Below are 21238 nucleotides of genomic sequence, written 5' to 3' on the forward strand. Positions count from 1 at the left end.
GAGTATTATGGAAGATAGCAGGACTGACGGGAACCCCGCATGAACCAACCCAGATCCCACATTCATCATCGGAGGTCCTTCTTCGTGTTGTGAACTCTCCAAGACAGGTGTGGAGGGTGGCAACGTGAGAATGGGCCTTTTCAGTGGTGGCTCCGCACTTAGGGAATGCTCTCCCTAGGGAGGCACTGTCTGACACCATCACTGACCACATGTAGGCACCAGGCAACCCCTTTTTTTCTTTTCAACCAAGCTTTCTTTTTGGGTCCTTTTGCTTGGAGTGCCATAAATAATAACAGTATCAACCTGAATGGGAGCACTCACGACTGCAACCTTTTGTTGCAGGACCCACTTGCCCATCCTAAAATATAAAGTTTTGATGCCGTCTGTTATGTACTGAGTTGAATAGGATCCAAAAGGCAGCAGTCTGACTGGTCCTAGAACAATAGGATTCAGAATGCAACAGTCTGATTGGTCCTAGAACAATAGGGTCCAGAATGCAGCAGTCTGATTGGTCCTAGAACAATAGGGTCCAGAATGCAGCAGTCTGATTGGTCCACAGGAGCCACCCAATCCAGCTCCAGGTGGAAGTGAGTCCGCAACCTGATTGGCCTACAGGAGAATCCCAGCATTAGCCAATCACGTGGGGCCCATTGTGTAAATAATGTATATAAAGCAGTCATTCCAGGGGAACTTCCATTCCTCCTCACCACTATGAGCTGAATAAAGAGCTTGAAATCCACTCTCGCCTCCGAGTATATTTCACCGTCCCTTCTCTCCATGGTATATATGTGCTACTAATCCTCTTATGACTAACCCTACTAGAGAGCCTTAGCATTGCAGCAACAAGCCTTGAGGACTCCGTCCTTAAATGGAGAGTCTTCATTGAGGACTCTCCTTCATTGGATAGTTTTAAGCAGAGTCTGGATGGTCATCTGTCTTGGATCCTTCATTTGAGATTCCAACTCTTTGATTCTATGTTCTCCCAGAGGGTACTGATATTTTCCCCATTTGCTGGCTGACAAAACAGGTTCCCCATCTCTGCCTGCACCAAAGAACAAGTGGTTTGTGCACTACAACCCGCCTCCGTGTACAACAGGATCTAGAACATCTAGTTCTGACTCAATACTCTTTCCAAGAAGACTTTTCACTGTTCCACATTTAGCTGGGGCCATGGGCGTAGGGACGCAGGTGGCGCTGTGGGTTAAAGCCTCAGCGCCTAGGACTTGCCGATCGAAAGGTCGGCGGTTCGAATCCCTGCGGCGGGGTGCGCTCCCACTGCTCGGTCCCAGCGCCTGCCAACCTAGCAGTTCGAAAGCACCTCCGGGTGCAAGTAGATAAATAGGGACCGCTTACCAGCGGGAAGGTAAACGGCGTTTCCGTGTGCGGCTCTGGCTCGCCAGAGCAGCGATGTCACGCTGGCCACGTGACCCGGAAGTGTCTCCGGACAGCGCTGGCCCCTGGCCTCTTAAGTGAGATGGGCGCACAACCCCAGAGTCTGTCAAGACTGGCCCGTACGGGCAGGGGTACCTTTACCTTTACCTTTACCTTTATGGGCGTAGCCAAGGGAGGGGGTGCAGGCAGGGAGGGGCAGCTGCTCCCCCCCCCAAATCAATAAAAGTACATAGCTAACTGAGGTTCTGCCCCTCCTAACAAAAATCATGGCTACGCCCATGGCTGGGACCCAGCGCTGCTCCCTCAGGAAAACAACCAGGCACCGTCACACGAGGAATGACACATGCAGCCACTCCCCAATGGGGCAAGGTGCTGTTCCTTAAATCCCTTCCACTCCCAACCTAATATGGGATGGCAACTTACCATCTGGGCACAGAAGCTGTTTGCCAGCGAAGCGCACATCAGAACGCCAGACCTGACAAACCAGAAGCAGAGAGAAGGCAGAACACTTGACACTGGTTTTAGTGACACAAGACTGCACTGTATACAAGTTGTACAAGTGACAATAAAGTATTTCAATTTCAATTCAGTAGCTCGCACGTTTTGCAGCTGCCAGTGGTGCCTCTCTCCAGGATCAAGCCCCACCTACTGCCTAAACTGTTCTCTACTGAGCAAGGTTCTACTCAAAGTCAACAAAAGAGGTTTAAAGACTCTCCCAAGGCAAATCTTTAAAAAATGTAGTATAAACACTGGCCTGTGAGCGCACCAATTGGAGATCAGCCTTTACCGAAGGTGTCATGGGCTTTGAAGATGCTCAAACTCAGGATGAAAGGGAGAAACGTGCTAAGAGGAAGGCACGCTTGGCAAACCCTCACCGTGATCAACTCCCATCCAGAAACCTATGTCCCCGCTGTGGAAGGACGTGTGGATCCAGAATTGGCCCCCACAGTCACTTATGGACTCGCTGTTTAAACTGTGTTTATGAAAGACAATCTTACTCGGCTACAAGTGATCACCAAAGAAGAAGAAGACTCAAAGTAGACCCACTGGAGTTAATTAACTTAAGCTAACCACCATATTTTTCGCTCTATAAGACGCACCAGACCATAAGACGCACCTAGTTTGTTTTCTAGTTTTCCTAGGAGGAAAACAAGAAAAAAAAATTTTGAATCTCAGAAGCCAGAACAGCAAGAGGGATTGCTGCGGAGTGAAAGCAGCAATCCCTCTTCCTGTTCTGGCTTCTGGGATAGCTGTGCAGCCTGCATTTGCTCCATAAGACGCACACACATTTCCCCTTACTTTTTAGGAGAGAAAAAGTGAGTCTTATAGAGCAAAAGATACGGTATGTCTGTTAACTCCAAGGTGTCTCCTCTGGGCAGGACTAGTGGTGGATACAATCCAATGTACAGTGGTACCTCTGGTTACATACTTAATTCGTTCCGGAGGCCCGTACTTAACCTGAAACTGTTCTTAACCTGAAGCACCACGTTAGCTAACGGGGCCTCCCGCCGCCGCTGCGCAATTTCTGTTCTCATCCTGAAGCAAAGTTCTTAAACCAAGGTACTATTTTTGGGTTAGCGGAGTCTGTAACCTGAAGCGTCTGTTACCCGAGGTACCACTGTATATTACAATACAGGGTGGGGTGGGGCTTAGGTTGGTCCTTACCAGTACACAGCTTGTCAAGGCCCGCCATGGAAGGATGAGATCCAGGTCTCCCAGGCTTGATCCTTCCAGCTGCAAAACATAAGCGTGAGTTGGACATGAGGCCCAGTCCTCTGCCTCACATTTACCGCACCTTCCCTCAACCACCAAAGAATTGTAGAGTTGGAAGGCACCCCAAGGATCATCTAGTCCAACTTCCCTGCAATGCAGGAATCTCAGCTCAAGCATCCACGGCAGATGGCCATCCAACCTCTGCTTAAAAACCTCCAAAGGAGGAGAGCCTATCACCTCCCAAGGGACTTCGTTCCACTGTCAAGCAGCTTGTACTGTCAGAAAGATCTTCCTGGTGTTTAGCTGGAATCTCCTTTCTTGTAACTTGAAGCCATTGGTTCGAGTCCTACCCTCCAGAGCAGGAGAAAACAAGCTTGCTCCATTTTCCATGGGACAGCCCTTCAGATATCTGAAGATGGCTATCATATCATATCATACCATATCATATCATATCATATCATAAATGGTCAAAGGCCTGGAAACGATGCCTTATGAGGAACGGCTAAGGGAACTGGGCATGTTTAGCCTGGAGAAGAGGAGGTTAAGGGGTGATATGATAGCCATGTTCAAATATATAAAAGGATGTCACATAGAGGAGGGAGTAAGGTTGTTTCCTGCTGCTCCAGAGAAGCGGACACGGAGCAATGGTTCCAAACTACAAGAAAGAAGATTCCACCTAAACATTAGGAAGAACTTCCTGACAGTAAGAGCTGTTCGACAGTGGAATTTGCTGCCAAGGAGTGTGGTGGAGTCTCCTTCTTTGGAGGTCTTTAAGCAGAGGCTTGACAACCATATGTCAGGAGTGCTCTGATGGTGTTTCCTGCTTGGCAGGGGGTTGGACTCGATGGCCCTTGTGGTCTCTTCCAACTCTATGATTCTATGATTCTATGATCTCCTCTTGGTGTTCTCTTTTCCTGGCTGAACATACCCAGCTCCTTCAGCTGTTCCTCACAAGTCTTGGTTAACAGACCATTGATCATCTTGGTTGCCTTCCTCTGCACATGTTCCAGCTTGCCAATATCCTTCTTAAATTGTGGTACCCAGAACTGGACACAGTACTCCAGGTGCAGTCTGACCAAGGCAGAATAGAGCAGTACTATTACTTTCCTTGATCTGGACTCTATGCTTCTGTTGCCAGAGTGGTGCATGCTCTGGTTATCTCCCGCTTTGACTACTGCAATGCGCTCTACGTGGGGCTACCTTTGAAGGTGACTCGGAAACTGCAATTAATCCAGAATGCGGCAGCTAGACTGGTTACTGGGAGTGGCCACCGAGACCATATAACACCAGTCCTGAAAGATCTTCATTGGCTCCCAGTATGTTTCCGAGCACAATTCAAAGTGTTGGTGCTGACCTTTAAAGCCCTAAATGGCCTCAGTCCAGTATACCTGAAGGAGCGTCTCCACCCCCATCATCCAGCCCAGACACTGAGGTCTAGCGCCGAGGGCCTTCTGGTGGTTCCCTCGCTGCGAGGAGTGAGGTTACAGGGAACCAGGCAGAGGGCCTTCTCGGTAGTGGCACCCACCCTGTGGAACGCCCTCCCATCAGATGTCAAGGAAATCAACTCCAGGTGCAGTCTGACCAAGGCAGAATAGAGCAGTACTATTACTTCCCTTGATCTGACTTTTAGAAATCTGACTTTTAGAAATCTGACTTTTAGAAGACATCTGGGGGCAGCCCTGTTTAGGGAAGTTTTTAATGTTTGATGTTTTATTGTGTTTTTAATATTCAGTTGGAAGCCGTGTATCATAGATACATTCCAGGCAGTGTCTAGGAAGAAAGACCGGCACCAAGTTGTTCTAATGTCTCAGACCTTTTTAGGCATAGGTTTGCACTTTAAAGAAAAAATGGGCGGGGTATAAATAAATAAATTATTATTATTATTATTATTATTATTATTATTATTGATGTAGCCTAGAATAGGATTAGCTTTGTTTGCTGCTGCATCACAGTGTTGACTCATGTTTAGCTTGTGGTCCACTAAGACCCCCTAGATCCTTTTCACATGCACTACTGGCAAGCCAGGTGTCCCCCATCTTATATTTGTGCATCTGGTTCTTCCTGCCTAAGTGCAGAACCTTACATTTGTCCACTCTGAAATTAATTTTGTTGGTTTGGGCCAGTCCGGCTGAATCCCAACCCAAGTTAACCCTCCTCCTCTCCGGCTCCAAAAGTCACTTACATGGGTGATGGTATAGACAGGTGGCTCAGGCTCACATTGGCGTGGAGATTGCTTCTGACAAAAGGCCGAGCTGAAGGATGCTGGTGCGCGAGAATGGAAATGCAAGTGGAGCTGCCAAGGTTTGACACTCATAGATACATTCCAGGCAGTGTCTAAGGAAGAAAGACCGGCACCAAGTTGTTCTAATGTCTCAGACCCTTTTAGGCATAGGTTTGCACTTAAAACAAAAAATTAATTCTTACAAAATTTTAAGCGCATCTGATATGTGTGTGACCGCGCATCGTGCTGAACCCGGAAGTGACCTGGAAACGTCACAATAACTGCACAGAATAGGGCAGAACAGGGTGGAGGTGAAATGGGGTGTTTCAAGGCTTTTCCAATGGTGTTTCGAATATACGCGATTTCACTTAAACGCACAGTGCCTTGGAACATAACCCCCGCGTAAGTCGGGAGTTGCCTGTATAGCAACATCATACACACATAAAATATATCCCAGAAGGTGGAGTTTAGGCAACACATCCAAATCAACACGGGTCTTCAGAAAACTAAAGCACAGGCAAGTGAAAAAACCCTAGATCGGTATCCTGGCATCTTGCGGTTAGTTCAGTGCTGCCTACAGCATAACTGTAGGCTGTGAGTATTCTGTATTTCCACTACTTCGCCACATGAGGGCGCAATTGCGTTTCACTGTTAACAGTGCAAACACAGCTCTTCCAGATTAAAGGAAACAAGTGACAAGACTGCTCAAAGCTAAGCAGGAAGATTTAACTTTAAAATCCACATAACAAGCCATTCTGTTTTCACAAAACAACATTGGGGCGAGAATCTTCATGTTGCTTTAGACTGACTAAAAACACCAAGGAAGTCTTTTGCTTCAACCGTTCATTGTTTATGGTCAACATGTTTTCTGCCAGTTAAGAGGACCGTGCATTTACGCCATGCGTAGCAAACTAAGGCCCAGGGGCCAGATCCGGCCCAATTGCCTTCTAAATCCAGCCCATGGACGGTCCGGGAATCAGCGTGATTTTACATGAGTAGAATGTGTGCTTTTATTTAAAATGCATTTCTGGGTTATTTGTGGGGCATAGGTATTCGTTCATTCTTTTTCTTTTCAATGTATAGTCTGGCCCCCCACAAGGTCTGAGGGACAGTAAACCGGCCGGGTGCTGAAAAAGGTTGCAGACCCCTGCTCTATCCTCTTCCTTAAAAAGGTAAAGGAACCCCTGACCATTAGGTCCAGTCGCGAACGACTCTGGGGTTGCAGCGCTCATCTCGCTTTATTGGCTGAGGGAGCCGGCGTACAGCTTCCGGGTCATGTGGCCAGCATGACTAAGCCGCTTCTGGTGAACCAGAGCAGCGCATGGAAATGCCATTTACCTTTCCGCCGGAGCGGTACCTATTTATCTACTTGCACTATGACCTGCTTTCGAACTGCTAGGTTGGCAGGAGCAGGGACCGAGCAACGGGAGCTCACCCCATCGCGGGGATTTGAACCGCCGACCTTCTGATCGGCAAGCCCTAGGCTCTGTAGTTTAACCGACAGCGTCACCCGTGTCCCATCCTCTTCCTTAGTGTTCCCTTTATAGGACTTAGCATGGCAGAGAATGGAAACAAAAGCAGAATCAATTGGCTCTGCCTGTCAACTTCTCTGGCTCCATCTACTGTCGGCCGCCCTACCAGTCCCAACGAGCACCAGCCTCCACTGACAGCTGAACAGCATTGAGACTACCTGCTTCTGAGTGCTGTTGTGATGGGAAAGGAATGTACAGACACGGGTAGAGAAAACAACTTTGGGTCCATGCTTGTAACCCTAATGAGCATGATCTCTGGTTCAGTGAGAAGGAATTGCCTCCCTTGCCCCAATCACCACCTCCCCATTATCCTACGATACCAAACCAGCAGGTTTGAGCTGCAGACTCACCTGTCCGGAGTGGGCACTGAATGTGGCTGCTGTTTTTGTAGGAAAACTAGAAAAGACAGACAGCAGAGACACTGGATCATTGGAAGAGCTGGGGCTGGTTAAACCAAACCAGCAACTCACATTCACAGAATGAAAGAACAACAAAATCAGCAGGAGCCCTCAATTCTAGCCCCCTGCCTTCTTTCAGGAGGGGATACAACAAATATCTTTAGTGGTAAAGAAATCCCACACCCCCATTCCTCCAGTGACGGACAACCTTGAATGCAGTCATACCTTAGATCCCGAATGCCTTGCGGGTCGAATGTTTTGGCTCCCGAATGCTGCAAACCTGGAAGTGATTGTTCTGGTTTGCAAACCTTCTTTGGAACCCAAACATCCGACGCGGCTTCCAATTGGCTGTAGGAGCTTCCTGCAGCCAATCAGAAGCCGCGCCTTGGTTTCCAAACATTCTGGAAGTTGAACGGACTTCCAGAACGGATTCCATTCAACTTCCGAGGTACCACTATATCCCATCAATCAAGCCAACTTAAAACTAAAACCATCAAGTATTTGCCCAAACCTGCTCTTATAAAAGACATGGGGAGCTGCTTTTTAATGAGCCTAACCATTGATCCATCTTGCTCATTACTGTCTACAATGGCTGGGAAATGGCCTTCCGGGATTTCAGACCCCTTCCAGCCCTACCTGGAGATACTGGGGGTTAAACCTACAAAGCAGCAGGTGCTGTACCACTGAGCCACATCCCTGACCTCCAGCAGTGAAGATTCCGCGCCACTCCTGAAAGCAACCTGTCCCAGTGCAGAAACACCCAGACAGTTAGCCAGTCGCTAGGACAGCATGGCTGTAGCTCAGCGGCAGATCGTCCGCCTTGCACGCAGAAGGTCCCAGGTTCAGTCCTTGGCATCTCCAGACCAGGGTGAGAATATCCTCTGTCTGAAACCCTGGAGAGCCTCTACCAGTCAGTACAGACAATGCGGAGGTAGAAGGACCTATGGCGTGATGACTCAGTGTAAGGCAACTTCCTATGTGCCTAAGTTCTTCCCAATGTCCTAACTGAATTTTTGTGCTTGCAGTTTTAAGCCCACGACTATGGCTTATCTGGAGCCCCTTAGGCTGCAGACTTTAGAGTGTACACTGTAAACAACTAAAAACTTCAGCAGGATTTGAATAACGTTTGTAATGTACTAAAAACTAAGGTAAAATTGGATTATATAAGAAAAATAGGGGGAATAAGTGAAGCAGTGGGAATAGATTGAAAATGGTAACCATGGAAGGGTGGAGAAGAGTCAAAGGATTCAGGGAATCCTCAATGATGTTGTTTATTGTTTGAATTTAAATTTGCAATGTAAAACTCAATTTTAAAAAAAGATTTTAAGAGAGGCAGCCCCATAGGACTCTGTGTAACTTCCTCCTGAGTCAACCTTCATATGACTCATCACAGGGTCTGTCTTCCCTTGGACAAAAGCTTTATGCTTTTGAAGGCTTATCAAGTGCAACCCTTTTCATACTCTGTGACATATGGAAAGAAGAAGAGGAGTTTGGATTTGATATCCCGCTTTATCACTACCGTAAGGAGTCTCAAAGCGGCTAACATTCTCCTTTCCCTTCCTCCCCCACAACACACACTCTGTGGGGTGAGTGGGGCTGAGAGACTTCAGAGAAGGGTGACTGGCCCAAGGTCACCCAGCAGCTGCATGTGGAGGAGCGGAGATGCGAACCCGGTTCTCCAGATTACGAATCTACCGCTCTTAACCACTACACCACACTGGCTCTCACTGCTGGAAAAACCACAGCAGGGACTGAGAGCTCATCTGTACCCTGGGCTTGGGCTTTCTAGACATGGAACAAGCCTAGATGAGCCTTGAGAGGACATCCCTTGGTTGAGGGCAGGCCAAGTTATATCCCTCCACAAGAACAGAAGTGAAGTTCACTTTTTTTAAAAGCACACAAACATCTACACCCCAATGCTATCTGCTCAATCCTATGATGATAATGCAACTCCCAAGCTTTCCGTCACTCTCCTGAGACTGTGCAGAGTCCAGACAGCTGCAAGCGGCAACAGTTTTGGGCAGAGAAGGTCTGGCACTAGGACTTGCCAGTGTCCGGTGCGAGTAGCGACTGGGAAGCAGGCCTCACCTTGAAGCAGAGCCGAGGGTGAACATCCACCTCCTCAAGGATGTACTCCTAGAGAAAGAAAAAAACACACGAGGATAATCTTGATTGTTTATTTGCAACATCCATCTGTCGCTTAGCATGCAAGACCTCTAAGCAATAAGGCACAATAAGATCATTTCAAAAGCACTCCGTTATCTTCTCTCCTATATCAATTTCCACAACTCAACATGGCAAGGGTGAGGGAATCTGTGACTTTTCAGATGTTGTTGGCATCCAACTCCCATCCACTCCAGCGAATAGGGCCAACAGATTGATGTTTGCTGCAATTCAGCATTCAAGAGAAGCTTTCTAATGAGTAATGTTTTATTATGTTTTTATATATGTTGGAAGCCGCCCAGAGTGGCTGGGGCAACCCAGTCAGATGGGCAGGGTGCAAATAATAAAAATTATTATTATTATTATTATTATTATTATTATTATTATTATTCCTTGGGAAAAGAAGAAGAAGAAGAAGAGGAGGAGGAGTTTGGACTTGATATCCCGCTTTATCACTACCCTAAGGAGTCTCCAAGCGGCTAACAATCTCCTTTTTCCTTCCTCCCCCACAACAAACACTCTGTGAGGTGAGTGAGGCTGAGAGACTTCAGAGAAGTGTGACTGGCCCAAGGACACCCAGCAGCTGCGCGTGGAGGAGCGGGGAATCAAACCAAGTTCACCAGATTACGAGTCCACCGCTCTTAACCACTACGCCACGCTGGCTCCCAGCACAAAAAAAGCACAGGACAAGTGGGAAACTGCTTGGACCTGTGCTTTCAAGGCACAAAACAAGTGGACGTGGTGACAAGCTCTAACGCTTCCTCCAGTTCAGCCATCCTTTAAACACCCCAATCTCCCCTCTTTTACTCTTTACAGTGGGCAAGGAGCACCAATATGTACTTATCCTTAATGAGGACATACTGCTAAGCCTGAACCACTTGTTTGTGCAAACAGGCTTGCCAGTCTCTGGTGGCTCAAAGGCATCAAGCAATGATTCGGCAGCTAAATATCTCTCCACGTGCCTCTACTGCTCCCTTTCTCTACCTGCTGCGGCAAAACCGAGCTCTACCACAAGCAGGCAGGGAAGGCAGGGTCAGTTCCGAACGAACGTCACCATAAGAGCATCCTTGGATCGTTACCCGTTACCACCCCACCGAGCCCCTAGTATGACCGCCCCAGCCTTTCACCTGGCGTAATCCTGTGACTGTGGAATTGGGGATGTCTTGACAGGCCGCACCCGGAGTGGCGCTTTCTTTCCAGCACAGAGAAGCAGTGGGATGAAGCAGGCAGCGGCCGCTCAGGGACATAGCCATTTCAGCCTTGCCGCTGTTGCTGTAGTCGCGAAACCACATCGAGGACCACAGATCTGGACCATCTAAGAAGAGAGGCAGCAGCAGGGGGTGGAAATATGATTAGACTGTTGAGTCCCCAATAGACACTGATACCTTATAACAGGGATGAGGAACCTGTGGCCCAGTGTATGCTGTTGGAACCAGGCAGAGGGCCTTCTCGGTGGTGGCGCCCGCCCTGTGGATTACCCTCCCATCAGATCTCAAGGAAATAAACAACTACCTGACTTTTAGAAGACATCTGAAGGCAGCCCTGTTTAGGGAAGTTTTTAATGTTGGATGTTTTATTGTATTTTTAATATTTGGTGGAAGTGGCCCAGAGTGGCTGGGGAAACCCAGCCAGATGGGCGGGGCATTAATAATAATAATAATAATAATAATTATTATTATTATTATTATTATTATTATTATTATTATTATTATCATCATCATTATTATTATACCTAGTCCAAGTTGTGCCCTTTAACCACTACATCACATTGGCTCTCTCTTTGTCTGCTGGACTCTTTATTGAATCAAGTCGGCACCTCCAGCAAAACAAAGAACAGGAAGGGGGGGGGACACCAATAGCACCTCATTTTTATACCCAAGTAAATGCATTAATAGTCTAATGGGCAGAGCCAGAGATCAATTTAGTTCTAATTGAAAAGGGGGCTGCATTCTTTCATTAGGGCTAACTAACAAGAGACAAAGCAGTCTGCTCTGCTTCTGCACCTTTAACAACAGCTCAATGTGCAGAAAACAGATCAGAACCATCTTTCCCATTGGCGTTAGTGGTTCGTTGCGCCAGGGCGCCGGCCTCTCAGGGGCGCCCTGGCGCGTAGGGGAGCTGCACTCCCTTCCTTGTTTGGGAGTTGCTGGGGGGGGGGGCGCTGGAGGGATCTTTGCACCATGGCGCCAGATATGCTTCAGATGGCCCTGCAGCAGATGAACATTTCACGGCAAGAAGCTATGCATACTTGCTAACACCTGCATACCAAGGTCCCGTCAAAGGCACAGGAGCAGAGGCTAGCAAATAAATTTGGCATGCCTGTCCTCCACAGCAGACCTTACCTACCTAAAATAAACACTATTGTCATAATAGCAATGCAGCCCTAACAGCAACAGAGCTAGACAGCATTGGTAGAGCCCTGCTGTCAGAATAAAGCAAGACTCACAGGCCTCTGGCTGATCCCAGAAAGGGCACACTTTTTTGCGCAAGCTGTCGTGGTGCTCATGATACGATGCCTAGAACAGAAGGGAGAAAAGTTAGGTCCAAGTTGGCTGCTTCCCAGCCTCTACGGTCCCCACAGGGCTCCCACCCATGTGCTAAGAGGCACCCAAGAAAAAATGACAGGCAAGTCCATTCTGTCCTGGGGTGCTTCCAGATTGTGGACTTGGGGTGGGGGGGTGCGGGAGGCTTAACACTGTAAATGGGTCGTTCACAAACAAGTCAAATCTGGATGAAATTGGATTGGTGGTGGCGGGGAACGATGGCCTGGAATTTGATGCCAACAAAGCTGCAAAATTTGCATGCATAAGGAGCAACCACCCCGCAATCAACACCCATCTGGAAACATTCTTGGATGTTCTGTCCCCTGTCCAGCCCTGGCCACATGGTCACTTTCTGTATAGAGGGCCTGGAGTGGGTAGGAGGGGCTCTTAAAGATACAGCCACCCACAAACCTAAGCATAATCTGCTACAAGACTGAGCCTCAGAAGTAAGCCTCAGCTCAGCTCAGGTTCCTCTCCTCCAGCCTTCCCCAACTTGGTGCCACCCAACTTGGTGCCTTCAACAGCTGGTGGGAGTCCAAAGCAGTCAGAAGGAACCAGGTTGCAGAAGGCTATTTCAATCCTTCTTCCCTCTCCCAGTTCTGTTTGTGCATCTCCCCACCCACCCACAAGGGAGACGTATCTCTCTTTTCTCCTCCCGCTGAAAAGTGTTGGAATGGTGGGCCCCTCAACATGATGTGCACGCACCTCGATGCATAAGCATGGGAGCAGGCGCTCATATGACAGCAGAGCAGGGTGATGCTTGGAGACCAGAATCTAGGAAGAGGAGAACAGGGCTATAACATTGAGGCTCTGGCACAGAATATAAGTTTGTAATTCTTCTTACTCAACCCGCACATTCCCCTTCATATCCCTCCAGCCTGTTTGCCCTGCCTTTTCCTCCCCCACCCCCCATTATTTTATCGTTTTATTGTTTGTACAGGAAGCAGCAGCCTCCTTGCTCTTCCTTCCTACTAAAGGTAAAGGTAAAGGGACCCCTGACCGTTAGGTCCAGTCGTGGCTGACTCTGGGATTGCGGCGCTCATCTCGCTTTATTGGCCGAGGGAGCCGGCATACAGCTTCCGGGTCATGTGGCCAGCATGACTAAGCCGCTTCTGGCGAACCAGAGCAGCGCATGGAAACACCGTTTACCTTCCCACCGGAGCAGTACCTATTTATCTACTTTGACGTGCTTTCGAACTGCTAGGTTGGCAGGAGCAGGGACCGAGCAATGGGAGCTCACCCCGTCGCGGGGATTCAAACCGCCGACCTTCTGATCGGCAAGTCCTAGGTTCTGTGGTTTAACCCACAGCGCCACCTGCATCCCATCCTTCCTACTAGATGGGTCCATTTCTTTTCTTTCCTCCCTTCTTTCTAAATTTATTTGGTTTTTCGGATTAAAATTTTAGTCATATATCAATCATGGACCAAACATAAACACTAGATTCCAAGGAATCTCTTGGACTTCCCTCCTTCCCCTTCTGGGTCCTATTGTTAATCATTTCCTCCTGCATCTTTTATGAGGAGCCAAATCTTTTACATCTCCATTGTGTCCAAAATTCACCCTTAAACTACAAGTGATATTCCAATCCTTCTAAAGATTTTAACTGTCTACAATGGTCTTTAAGTTATAATTTCCCCCCATTCCTTATTAAAATTTAGGTCTTCCTGATTTTGGCTTCTTCTGGTCATTTTGCCATTTCGGCATAATCCATCAACATGATCTGCCATTCTTCTCTGGTAGGGACTTTTATCTTCTTTTAGATGGGTCCATTTCTGTTCCTCCTCTGCATCCTTCCCCTCCAAGGTCTCACCTGCTGGTGGAAAGGCTGGCCCAGTTCCGCGCACTCCAGAGCCAGCTGGTGGCAGAGACGTACTGTGATGTCAGGGCCCTCGGTGACAGACACCTCAATAGCCTGTTCTGCTGGCACCCATCTGTGGTGGAACTCTGGAACTTCTGGGGAAGGAAAAGCAGGCTGTGGCAGAGGAGAAAACCCAATCTGGAGCAGGATATTTGGAACGTTGCTGCGGCAACTGATGAGGCGTTTTGGATTTGATTTCCCGCTTTATCACTACCCGAAAGAGTCTCAAAGCGGCTAACGTTCTCCTTTCCCTTCCTCCCCCACAACAAACACTCTGTGAGGTGAGTGAGGCTGAGAGACTTCAGAGAAGTGTGACTGGCCCAAGGTCACCCAGCAGCTGCAGGTGGAAGAGCAGGGAAGCGAACCCAGTTCACCAGATTACGAGCCTACTGCTCTTAACCACTACACCACACTGGCTCTCCACACTCACCACACTGATGTGTTTCAAGGCTTTGTGTATCTGAGGTAACACATGGCGTTGGTATGGAAATGTTGCAAAGCCACACAGGATTATCCTGCTATTACTGCATATTCTATTGCCTATCAACCATTGTGTGTACTTTGATATAGGATTAAATTCTTGCATGTGTAAGTTACAGAAATATATTACGCTCATCTAAGGCCTTGGCCTCTCTCCCCTCTGTATTGATCACAGAATAATTCTGGAATGCCAAGGAAGGCACTTTGAATACCATCTATGACCAGTGTTTCCTGAACACCATTTTCCCCCAGCATAGAATTTGAAGATTTTCCAGGCACAGAATTCCAGACCCCTCAGCAATGACAGTAGGCCAGGCCTATATGTATTCTAGCCTTGTCTTACCTAATTGGTTGTTAGGGATTAAAAGGGTTTCGTTGATGCTCAGCACCCCACCAGGAATGGTTTCCAGCGAAACAAGCACCCGGCGGCCGCTCTCTGCTGGGAAACAGTCAAACAGCACCTGCCACTGGAGAAGGAAATGCCACAGTGAGAATGGTGCTCACCCAGATCTCCTGCTTGTAAATCATGCTGGAATCTTGGCCTGTCCCAAGCTGGAGTAACCCCCTAACTAGTGGCTGCAACGCTATTGCCCTGTAAGCGATTATCTGGTGAATCTCTTAAACAGCAGGAGTCCACAAAACGTACAAGCCAGACTTCACACACCACGGCATCATCACATTCAGTGCTTTTGGAGGGTATGAGGTGTCACCGCACATATCTTGGCAATGGAGCGGCAGTTGTGAGTACAAAATGGCTGCCGTGCACAGCAAAAAAAAAAAGGAGAGGTGATGGTATTCCATATCAGTCACTACCGCCACAAAGAAAGCACTGCTCATATCCATTCAAAGCCCTGAACATGGAATCCAATGACTTGTGGAGGGTCTTGAACATACCAGCGTTCAATTTGTAAAAAACCCCACACATTTCTAGTCCTCATGAATTTAACCTTAAAAGGCTGAAGCAAATTATGTTAATTCCCAAATCTTCCCCATCTGTTAATTCTAGAAAGGGAGTACAGTGGAACCTTGGTTTACGAACTTAATCCGTTCTGGAAGTTTGTTCTTAAACCAAAGCGTGCTTTCCCATAGCAGCGGGGGACTCAAGTTACAAAAGGAACACACTCAACAGGAAGCGGAACATGTTCTCGCTCGTAAGAGATGGGGTGCCATTCCTCAAGTCTGCCTGAAACTCAACGTCACAATGATCCCTAGGCCTAGAAGAGCATGCATGCTTGTTGCAGTCACCCAACACGTCCTCACTCTGTACAAGCTCAAGGGCATCCCCATTCATTATGAATTTACAAGGAGTTGAGTTGACCACTGAAAGCAAGTTTTTTTAGGGTTCAGTCCTGTCCTCTGTACCTTTTCTACTTCAGGACACAGACATCCCTTAGAACACAAAATAAACTCGGTGTCTGGTACATTGCTAGGAGCATCAAAAATGGGGGACTGGGAAGCACAGCAAAGTTTCTAAAACCAAGGCCAAGGCTGAGGAATCTGTGACCTTCCAGAGGTTACCATACTACAACTCCCAACCACCCCAAGAATTTAGGTTCCCATAAAATTACACGTTGCTCCTACATTTTGCAAAGATGTTGAAAGACGCCACTATGAATGAGGAATGTACAAAGATTGGTCGTTTCCCAATGCAATGGTCAAAAAGGAGGTTGTGGCGTATATGTTTCCACCTTTCTTTCCTGGCACAGAACTCCTGTGCTGGCAGGCAGACGTTCTGAAGCTTTTCCCAACATGGAGATAAAGGAGAACTTAATCAGCTGAATTTCGGCCTTTCGTACAGCTAATAAAGAGAAGGCAGCGACATCCTGTTGAGTGGCGGGAGAGAAGCCTCCCCATCACAGTCCAACACGTCCATAGGAATGGTGATAACTAACCAAGGTTCCAGCGCCTGCTCTTCTGAAGATCTGAAGCCAGCCAGAGCGTTTGGAACTTATAACCAGGAAATGCAGCTCCAGTCCTTCAATGCCTGAGGTCAGAAAAAAGAGAGAGAGAATACAGTGGTACCTCAGGTTACATACGCTTCAGGTTACAGACTCCGCTAACCCAGAAATAGTGCTTCAGGTTAAGAACTTTGCTTCATGAGGAGAACAGAAATCGTGCTCCAGCGGCGTGGCAGCAGCAGGAGGCCCCATTAGCTAAAGTGGTGCTTCAGGTTAAGAACAGTTTCAGGTTAAGTACGGACCTCCGGAACGAATTAAGTACTTAACCAGAGGTACCACTGTAGTGCCAAGGAGAGAGACAGGCAGTCCAAGGCAACACAAATCTTCACTGAATCCTGGTATTATTTATCACTTTAACTGAGTAATTTGTATCCCACTTAATACGGCAGTTTCTAAGCAGTGGAAGCAGTCTATCTCTCCTGGTGCTTACAAGGCAGTGTGCGTGCTGTGCATTTGCGGGTTTCCTGAACAAGTGCATCATATTGTTATGAGTTTGTGGGTGCCAGGGTCCCCTAAATTCCTGGGCCCAATAGGTGCTAGAATTTAATCAAAGCTTGGGAGCTAGAATCACAGAACCCTAGAGTTGAAAACGGTCATCTGGTTCAAACCCCAGCTATGCAGGAATCTTAACTAGATCATCCATGACTGATGGCCATCCAGCCTCTGCTTACAAACCTCCAAGGAAGGAGAGAACACAACCTCCAGAGGGAGACTGTACCACCCTCGTACAGATCTTACTGTCAGAAAGTCCCCCCCCCCCCGAAGTTTAGTTGGAATCTCCTTTCTTGTAATTTGAAGACATTGGTTTGAATCCTAAACTGCAGAGAAGGAGAAAGCAAACTTGTTCCCTCTTCCATGTGACAGCCCTTGAGATATTTGAAGGTGGCTATTATTGCGTGGACAGGCGGAGTCCCCAGATCCCGAGTGGTCCCCCCCGTCATGTGGAATAACGACTCTAGACAACGTGCTATGGGATTAAATTGGCCACAACTTTATTAAATTTCAAATGTGGGTAGACCTTGGCTCAGGCATTGGGCGTTCTCCCTCCCTAGTCCCCAGCCGGGGACCTAGGGAGCATCAGGGTTATCCAGTGTGTGTGGGGGGGATGGGCCGGCTCTGGAGAACATATGTTCAAGCAGAGATAGCCGCCCCCGTTACGCCGCCGCAGGGGAGAGCAATGACGACCTTTCGGCGTACGGCCAAAGCCTCCCTTCAAAAACCCCTTTAACGGGGAACCCTGGTATCGCCGCCGCAAAGAGGAAGATGGACTAAAGGATTCCGCCCAAGGCCTGATACCGCCAAAGTTGTGACGTTTTGCTACGGGAAAGGCGAAACCTGCCAATGCAGGGAAATTCCTTTCCGGCCCTTTAACAGCGACCTTATCGTAGCAGCGCCCGCATACCTGTGGAGAAAGGTTAACCTGCAAAACCTATGAAGAAAAGATAACCTGCAAAAGAAGGCATTAACTGAGGGTGGGTAGGGTGGGAGAAGCTCTGGAGCCAAGTGAGGATTAACAATTAAGATCCACCCTCTATTGTGTGGGCAGGTAATCCCTCCCCCTACCTGGCCTGGTTTCCCTGGCAACGCTTCCCCCAGGTGGGATTGGACAACTCACTGGGGTAGGCGGGGACCTCCAGGTATCCCACCTGAGGGAAGGCAAAGCCTATGCTGATGGGGCCACTCCAGATCCAGGGCTGCACGCGTCCCCGCAAAGGGCGCCCCCCGTTTTAAGTGGGGAGCGGTCATTGTTAGAATTCCTGCTCCATGATTGCAGTCATGGGATTGTTGTCTATCACATGATGGTGTATGTTTTGACTCCACAGAATGGGAAGTGACAGAGACAGGATGTTTGTGTTACTGTGTTCTGTGAAGTGGGACTATTGTCCTTTGTTCTTTCTCTTTGCTATCTGATACTAGAGAGAGAGGGAGCCATGTTGAAGTGCTCCATGTGTTTTTATATGTAAATAAAGTAGATTAGCTAAAATGCTGAGCTGCTGAGGTCTGCTACGCAATCTGCGAAGACTCTGCGGATCCTTAAGTGTGACAATGTCTGTTGGCATCAGTCGCTGTGATGTTCGGGCTGAAGAAAGCTTTTGAAGCTCCCGAACGAACGACCAGGAGGGAAAGAACATGCCATGTGTCTCTGCCAGGGTCCTACTCGAGAGTAGGACGAGCTCCTGACAATCATATCTCCTCTCAGCCTCCTCTTTTCCAGGCTAAACATACCCGGCTCCTTCAACCGTTCCTCATAAGGCTTGGTTTCCAGACCCTTGATCGTCTTGGTTGCCCAAGTTCCAGCTTGTCAACATCCTTCTTAAATTGTGGTGCCCAGAATTGGACACGCTCCTAACCCTTCCAAATGACATCCCATTTACATTCATTTTCTGTATCTCATTGCATCATGAGAACACTTCAATAAAAATATTAACTGTAATCTCCTTCCTCGCCACACCTGTTGTAAGAACCCTGGCTGGATCAGGCCCTGGCCCACCCCACCTGCTCCCACATCCTACCTGTAGCATTCAAAGCCACGCGAACACGCACACACGTCTGGCGCTTGCGGAACAGCTGAACTGGGCTTAGGCTAAGGCTGGGCGCATGCAGGAATAGGTCTTCCTGCAGCTTCCGCTGGCATCGGAATCTGGACCGAGGCAGGGCACCGTACGCTGTAGAAAAGAACAATAATGCAATTATTGTATTATGCGGGAGAAATAATGCTGGAGAAGCATCTTGGAACAACCAGCCAAGAGGAATGATGTGTGGGCAGCGCAGTATAAATCCACCATTAATGCACCATTATTCTATCCATGACATATTGCAGAATGCACAGCTGTTAGGTAAAGGTAAAGGGACCCCTGACCATTAGGTCCAGTTGTGACCGACTCTGGGGTTGCGGCGCTCATCTCGCTTTATTGGCCGAGGGAGCCGGCGTACAGCTTCCGGGTCATGTGGCCAGCATGACTAAGCCACTTCTGGCGAACCAGAGCAGCACACAGAAATGCCGTTTACCTTCCCGCCGGAGTGGTACCTATTTATCTACTTGCACTTTCACGTGCTTTCGAACTGCTAGGTTGGCAGGAGCAGGGACCGAGCAACGGGAGCTCACCCCATCATGCGGATTCGAAACGCGACCTTCTGATCGGCAAATCCTAGGCTCTGTGGTTTAACCCACAGCGCCACCCATGTCCCTCTGCACAGCTGTTACACACCTGCAAAAAAACCACCCGTCTGGAGTGCTATGAACTTCTGTCATTTCTGTTGCCATAGATTTAACATGGGTCTTCTCCGGAAATCTGAATTATAGTCCCAGTACTCCAGCCAACTATAAACACACTTGCCAGTACTTTCCATCTTCTCCAACTCAAAAGCCATTAGCCTGTCTCTCCTTCCCTTACCCCTCTGTAGGGTTCCTGCAAAGAACTCCATACACCTAGAAAGCTAGCATGTCAAGGTGGAGGATTCAGTTGAGCCTTCTCCTTGACACACTATTTTCCTATGTGCACAGCTTTCCACCCCCCCCCCACTCAACAGAGGAACATTCAAGCATGTACCTTCACACCTCTGTGACACTTTTAATAAACTGGCCTGCACTGAGCCTTTGGGAACCTCCAGACTGTCAGTATTGAAAAGTGTGGGATGAAAAAATGACTGATGGGGAGACATCTAAGTACCACACAAACAATTCAGGAAGAACACAGGACTAATGCAGCCTACACAGATGTTTAGAACGCTTGCAGAAGTCTTAATTTGCTTCAACTACCACGGCTTTAACTTTCTGTATGTTTTAAATTGCGGTTGCAAACTTTTCAGAGATAATTTTATTGCTTTACCTTTTTGGTAAACCACTTTAAGGTTTGTTTTCGTTCCAAAAATCAAGCGGTATATCACTTTTACAAGACTGATTAATCAATCAAATGCTCATTGTCATATAAAGGTAAAGGTAAAGGGACCGCTGACAGTTAGGTCCAGTCATGACCGACTTTGGGGTTGCGGCGCTCATCTCGTTTTATTGGCCAAGGGAGCCGGCGTACAGCTTCTGGGTCATGGTGGCCAGCATGACTAAGCCGCTTCTGGCAAACCAGAGCAGCGCACAGAAACACCATTTACCTTCCCGCCGGAGCGGTACCTATTTACCTACTTGCACTTTGATGTGCTTTTGAACTGCTAGGTTGGCAGGAGCAGGGACCGAGCAATGGGAGCTCACCCCGTCGCGGGGATTCGAACCACTGACCTTCTGATCGGCAAGTCCTAGGCTCTGTGCTTTAAGCCACAGCGCCACCCATGTCCCTCATTGTCATATAACCACCATGCAAACATATCAGAATGAATGCTCAGCAAAGACGGGATGTAATCTAACCCCTGTGCAAACAAATCACAATAAATGCTCAATAACACATTGCCCGGAGGGACCCTTGGTTATATTCTGCAACACAATAACCCTTCCTGCACTCCAGGCCAAGCAACATCCTAGAGTTTAGGAGTTCCAAAATCTTTTCTCTTCAGTTTCCAGCCCCAAATGCCCATGGTTCCTTGCTGCAATCACAGTCACCGCACAAGCAGGAGTACAGGGGCGCTTATTTTCTTACTCACCAGTAGCATTCCAGCATTCCTGGAAAAAAGAAATAAGAGAGATAGAAAAGTTCAGTGGGATAAAGTGGAATCAATATCTCTCCCTGCAGTCCTAAGGCAGGAGCATATTTGCCGGAAGCAAAACAGACAGGCAGGGTCCACAAATGTTTGCTTGTCCAAGGAAGCTGAGAGGTAGATAAAGTACAGTGGAACCTCAGTTTTCGAGTGTCTCGGAAGCCGAACGTTTCGGAACCCAAATGCCGAAAACCTGGAAGTAATTGCTTCTGTTTTCGAACGCGCCTCGGAAATGGAACGGCTTCCGAGGCACGTTTCTCAGTTTTCTCAATTGAAATTGATGACAGCGCTTTGCGCCTCAGTTGTCGAACGTTTCGGAAGTCGAACGGACTTCC

General features: G+C 48.1%; 1 protein-coding gene and 1 long non-coding RNA gene across 6 annotated transcripts in view; one reads left to right on the forward strand and one right to left on the reverse strand.

The window, feature by feature from the left end:
- Positions 1 to 21238, forward strand: part of LOC307209243 — an 88347-nt gene that overhangs the window by 16571 nt on the left and 50538 nt on the right. The gene's annotated exons all lie outside the window — the stretch shown is intronic.
- The window catches only part of IL17RE (interleukin 17 receptor E), a 52740-nt gene that overhangs the window by 5327 nt on the left and 26175 nt on the right, over positions 1 to 21238 (reverse strand). For all 5 annotated transcript variants that reach the window (XR_013834802.1, XM_079961810.1, XM_079961809.1 and 2 more), the window contains 13 exons: positions 20850 to 20868; positions 18773 to 18925; positions 16194 to 16285; positions 14645 to 14768; positions 13774 to 13916; positions 12668 to 12736; positions 11866 to 11935; positions 10547 to 10734; positions 9345 to 9392; positions 7209 to 7254; positions 5288 to 5439; positions 3058 to 3126; positions 1816 to 1867 (listed from right to left, as the gene is read on the reverse strand). Coding sequence is in view for 4 of the 5 variants with exons in the window: in XM_079961810.1 (XP_079817936.1) it covers positions 1816 to 1867; positions 3058 to 3126; positions 5288 to 5439; positions 7209 to 7254; positions 9345 to 9392; positions 10547 to 10734; positions 11866 to 11935; positions 12668 to 12736; positions 13774 to 13916; positions 14645 to 14768; positions 16194 to 16285; positions 18773 to 18925; positions 20850 to 20868 (1225 nt within the window). In the remaining variant the exon portion in view is untranslated. The remainder of the gene's footprint in view (positions 1 to 1815; positions 1868 to 3057; positions 3127 to 5287; positions 5440 to 7208; positions 7255 to 9344; positions 9393 to 10546; positions 10735 to 11865; positions 11936 to 12667; positions 12737 to 13773; positions 13917 to 14644; positions 14769 to 16193; positions 16286 to 18772; positions 18926 to 20849; positions 20869 to 21238) is intronic.

The sequence above is a fragment of the Podarcis cretensis genome (genome assembly GCF_951804945.1).
Source record: "Podarcis cretensis genome assembly, chromosome: 2".
Lineage (NCBI taxonomy): Eukaryota > Metazoa > Chordata > Lepidosauria > Squamata > Lacertidae > Podarcis > Podarcis cretensis.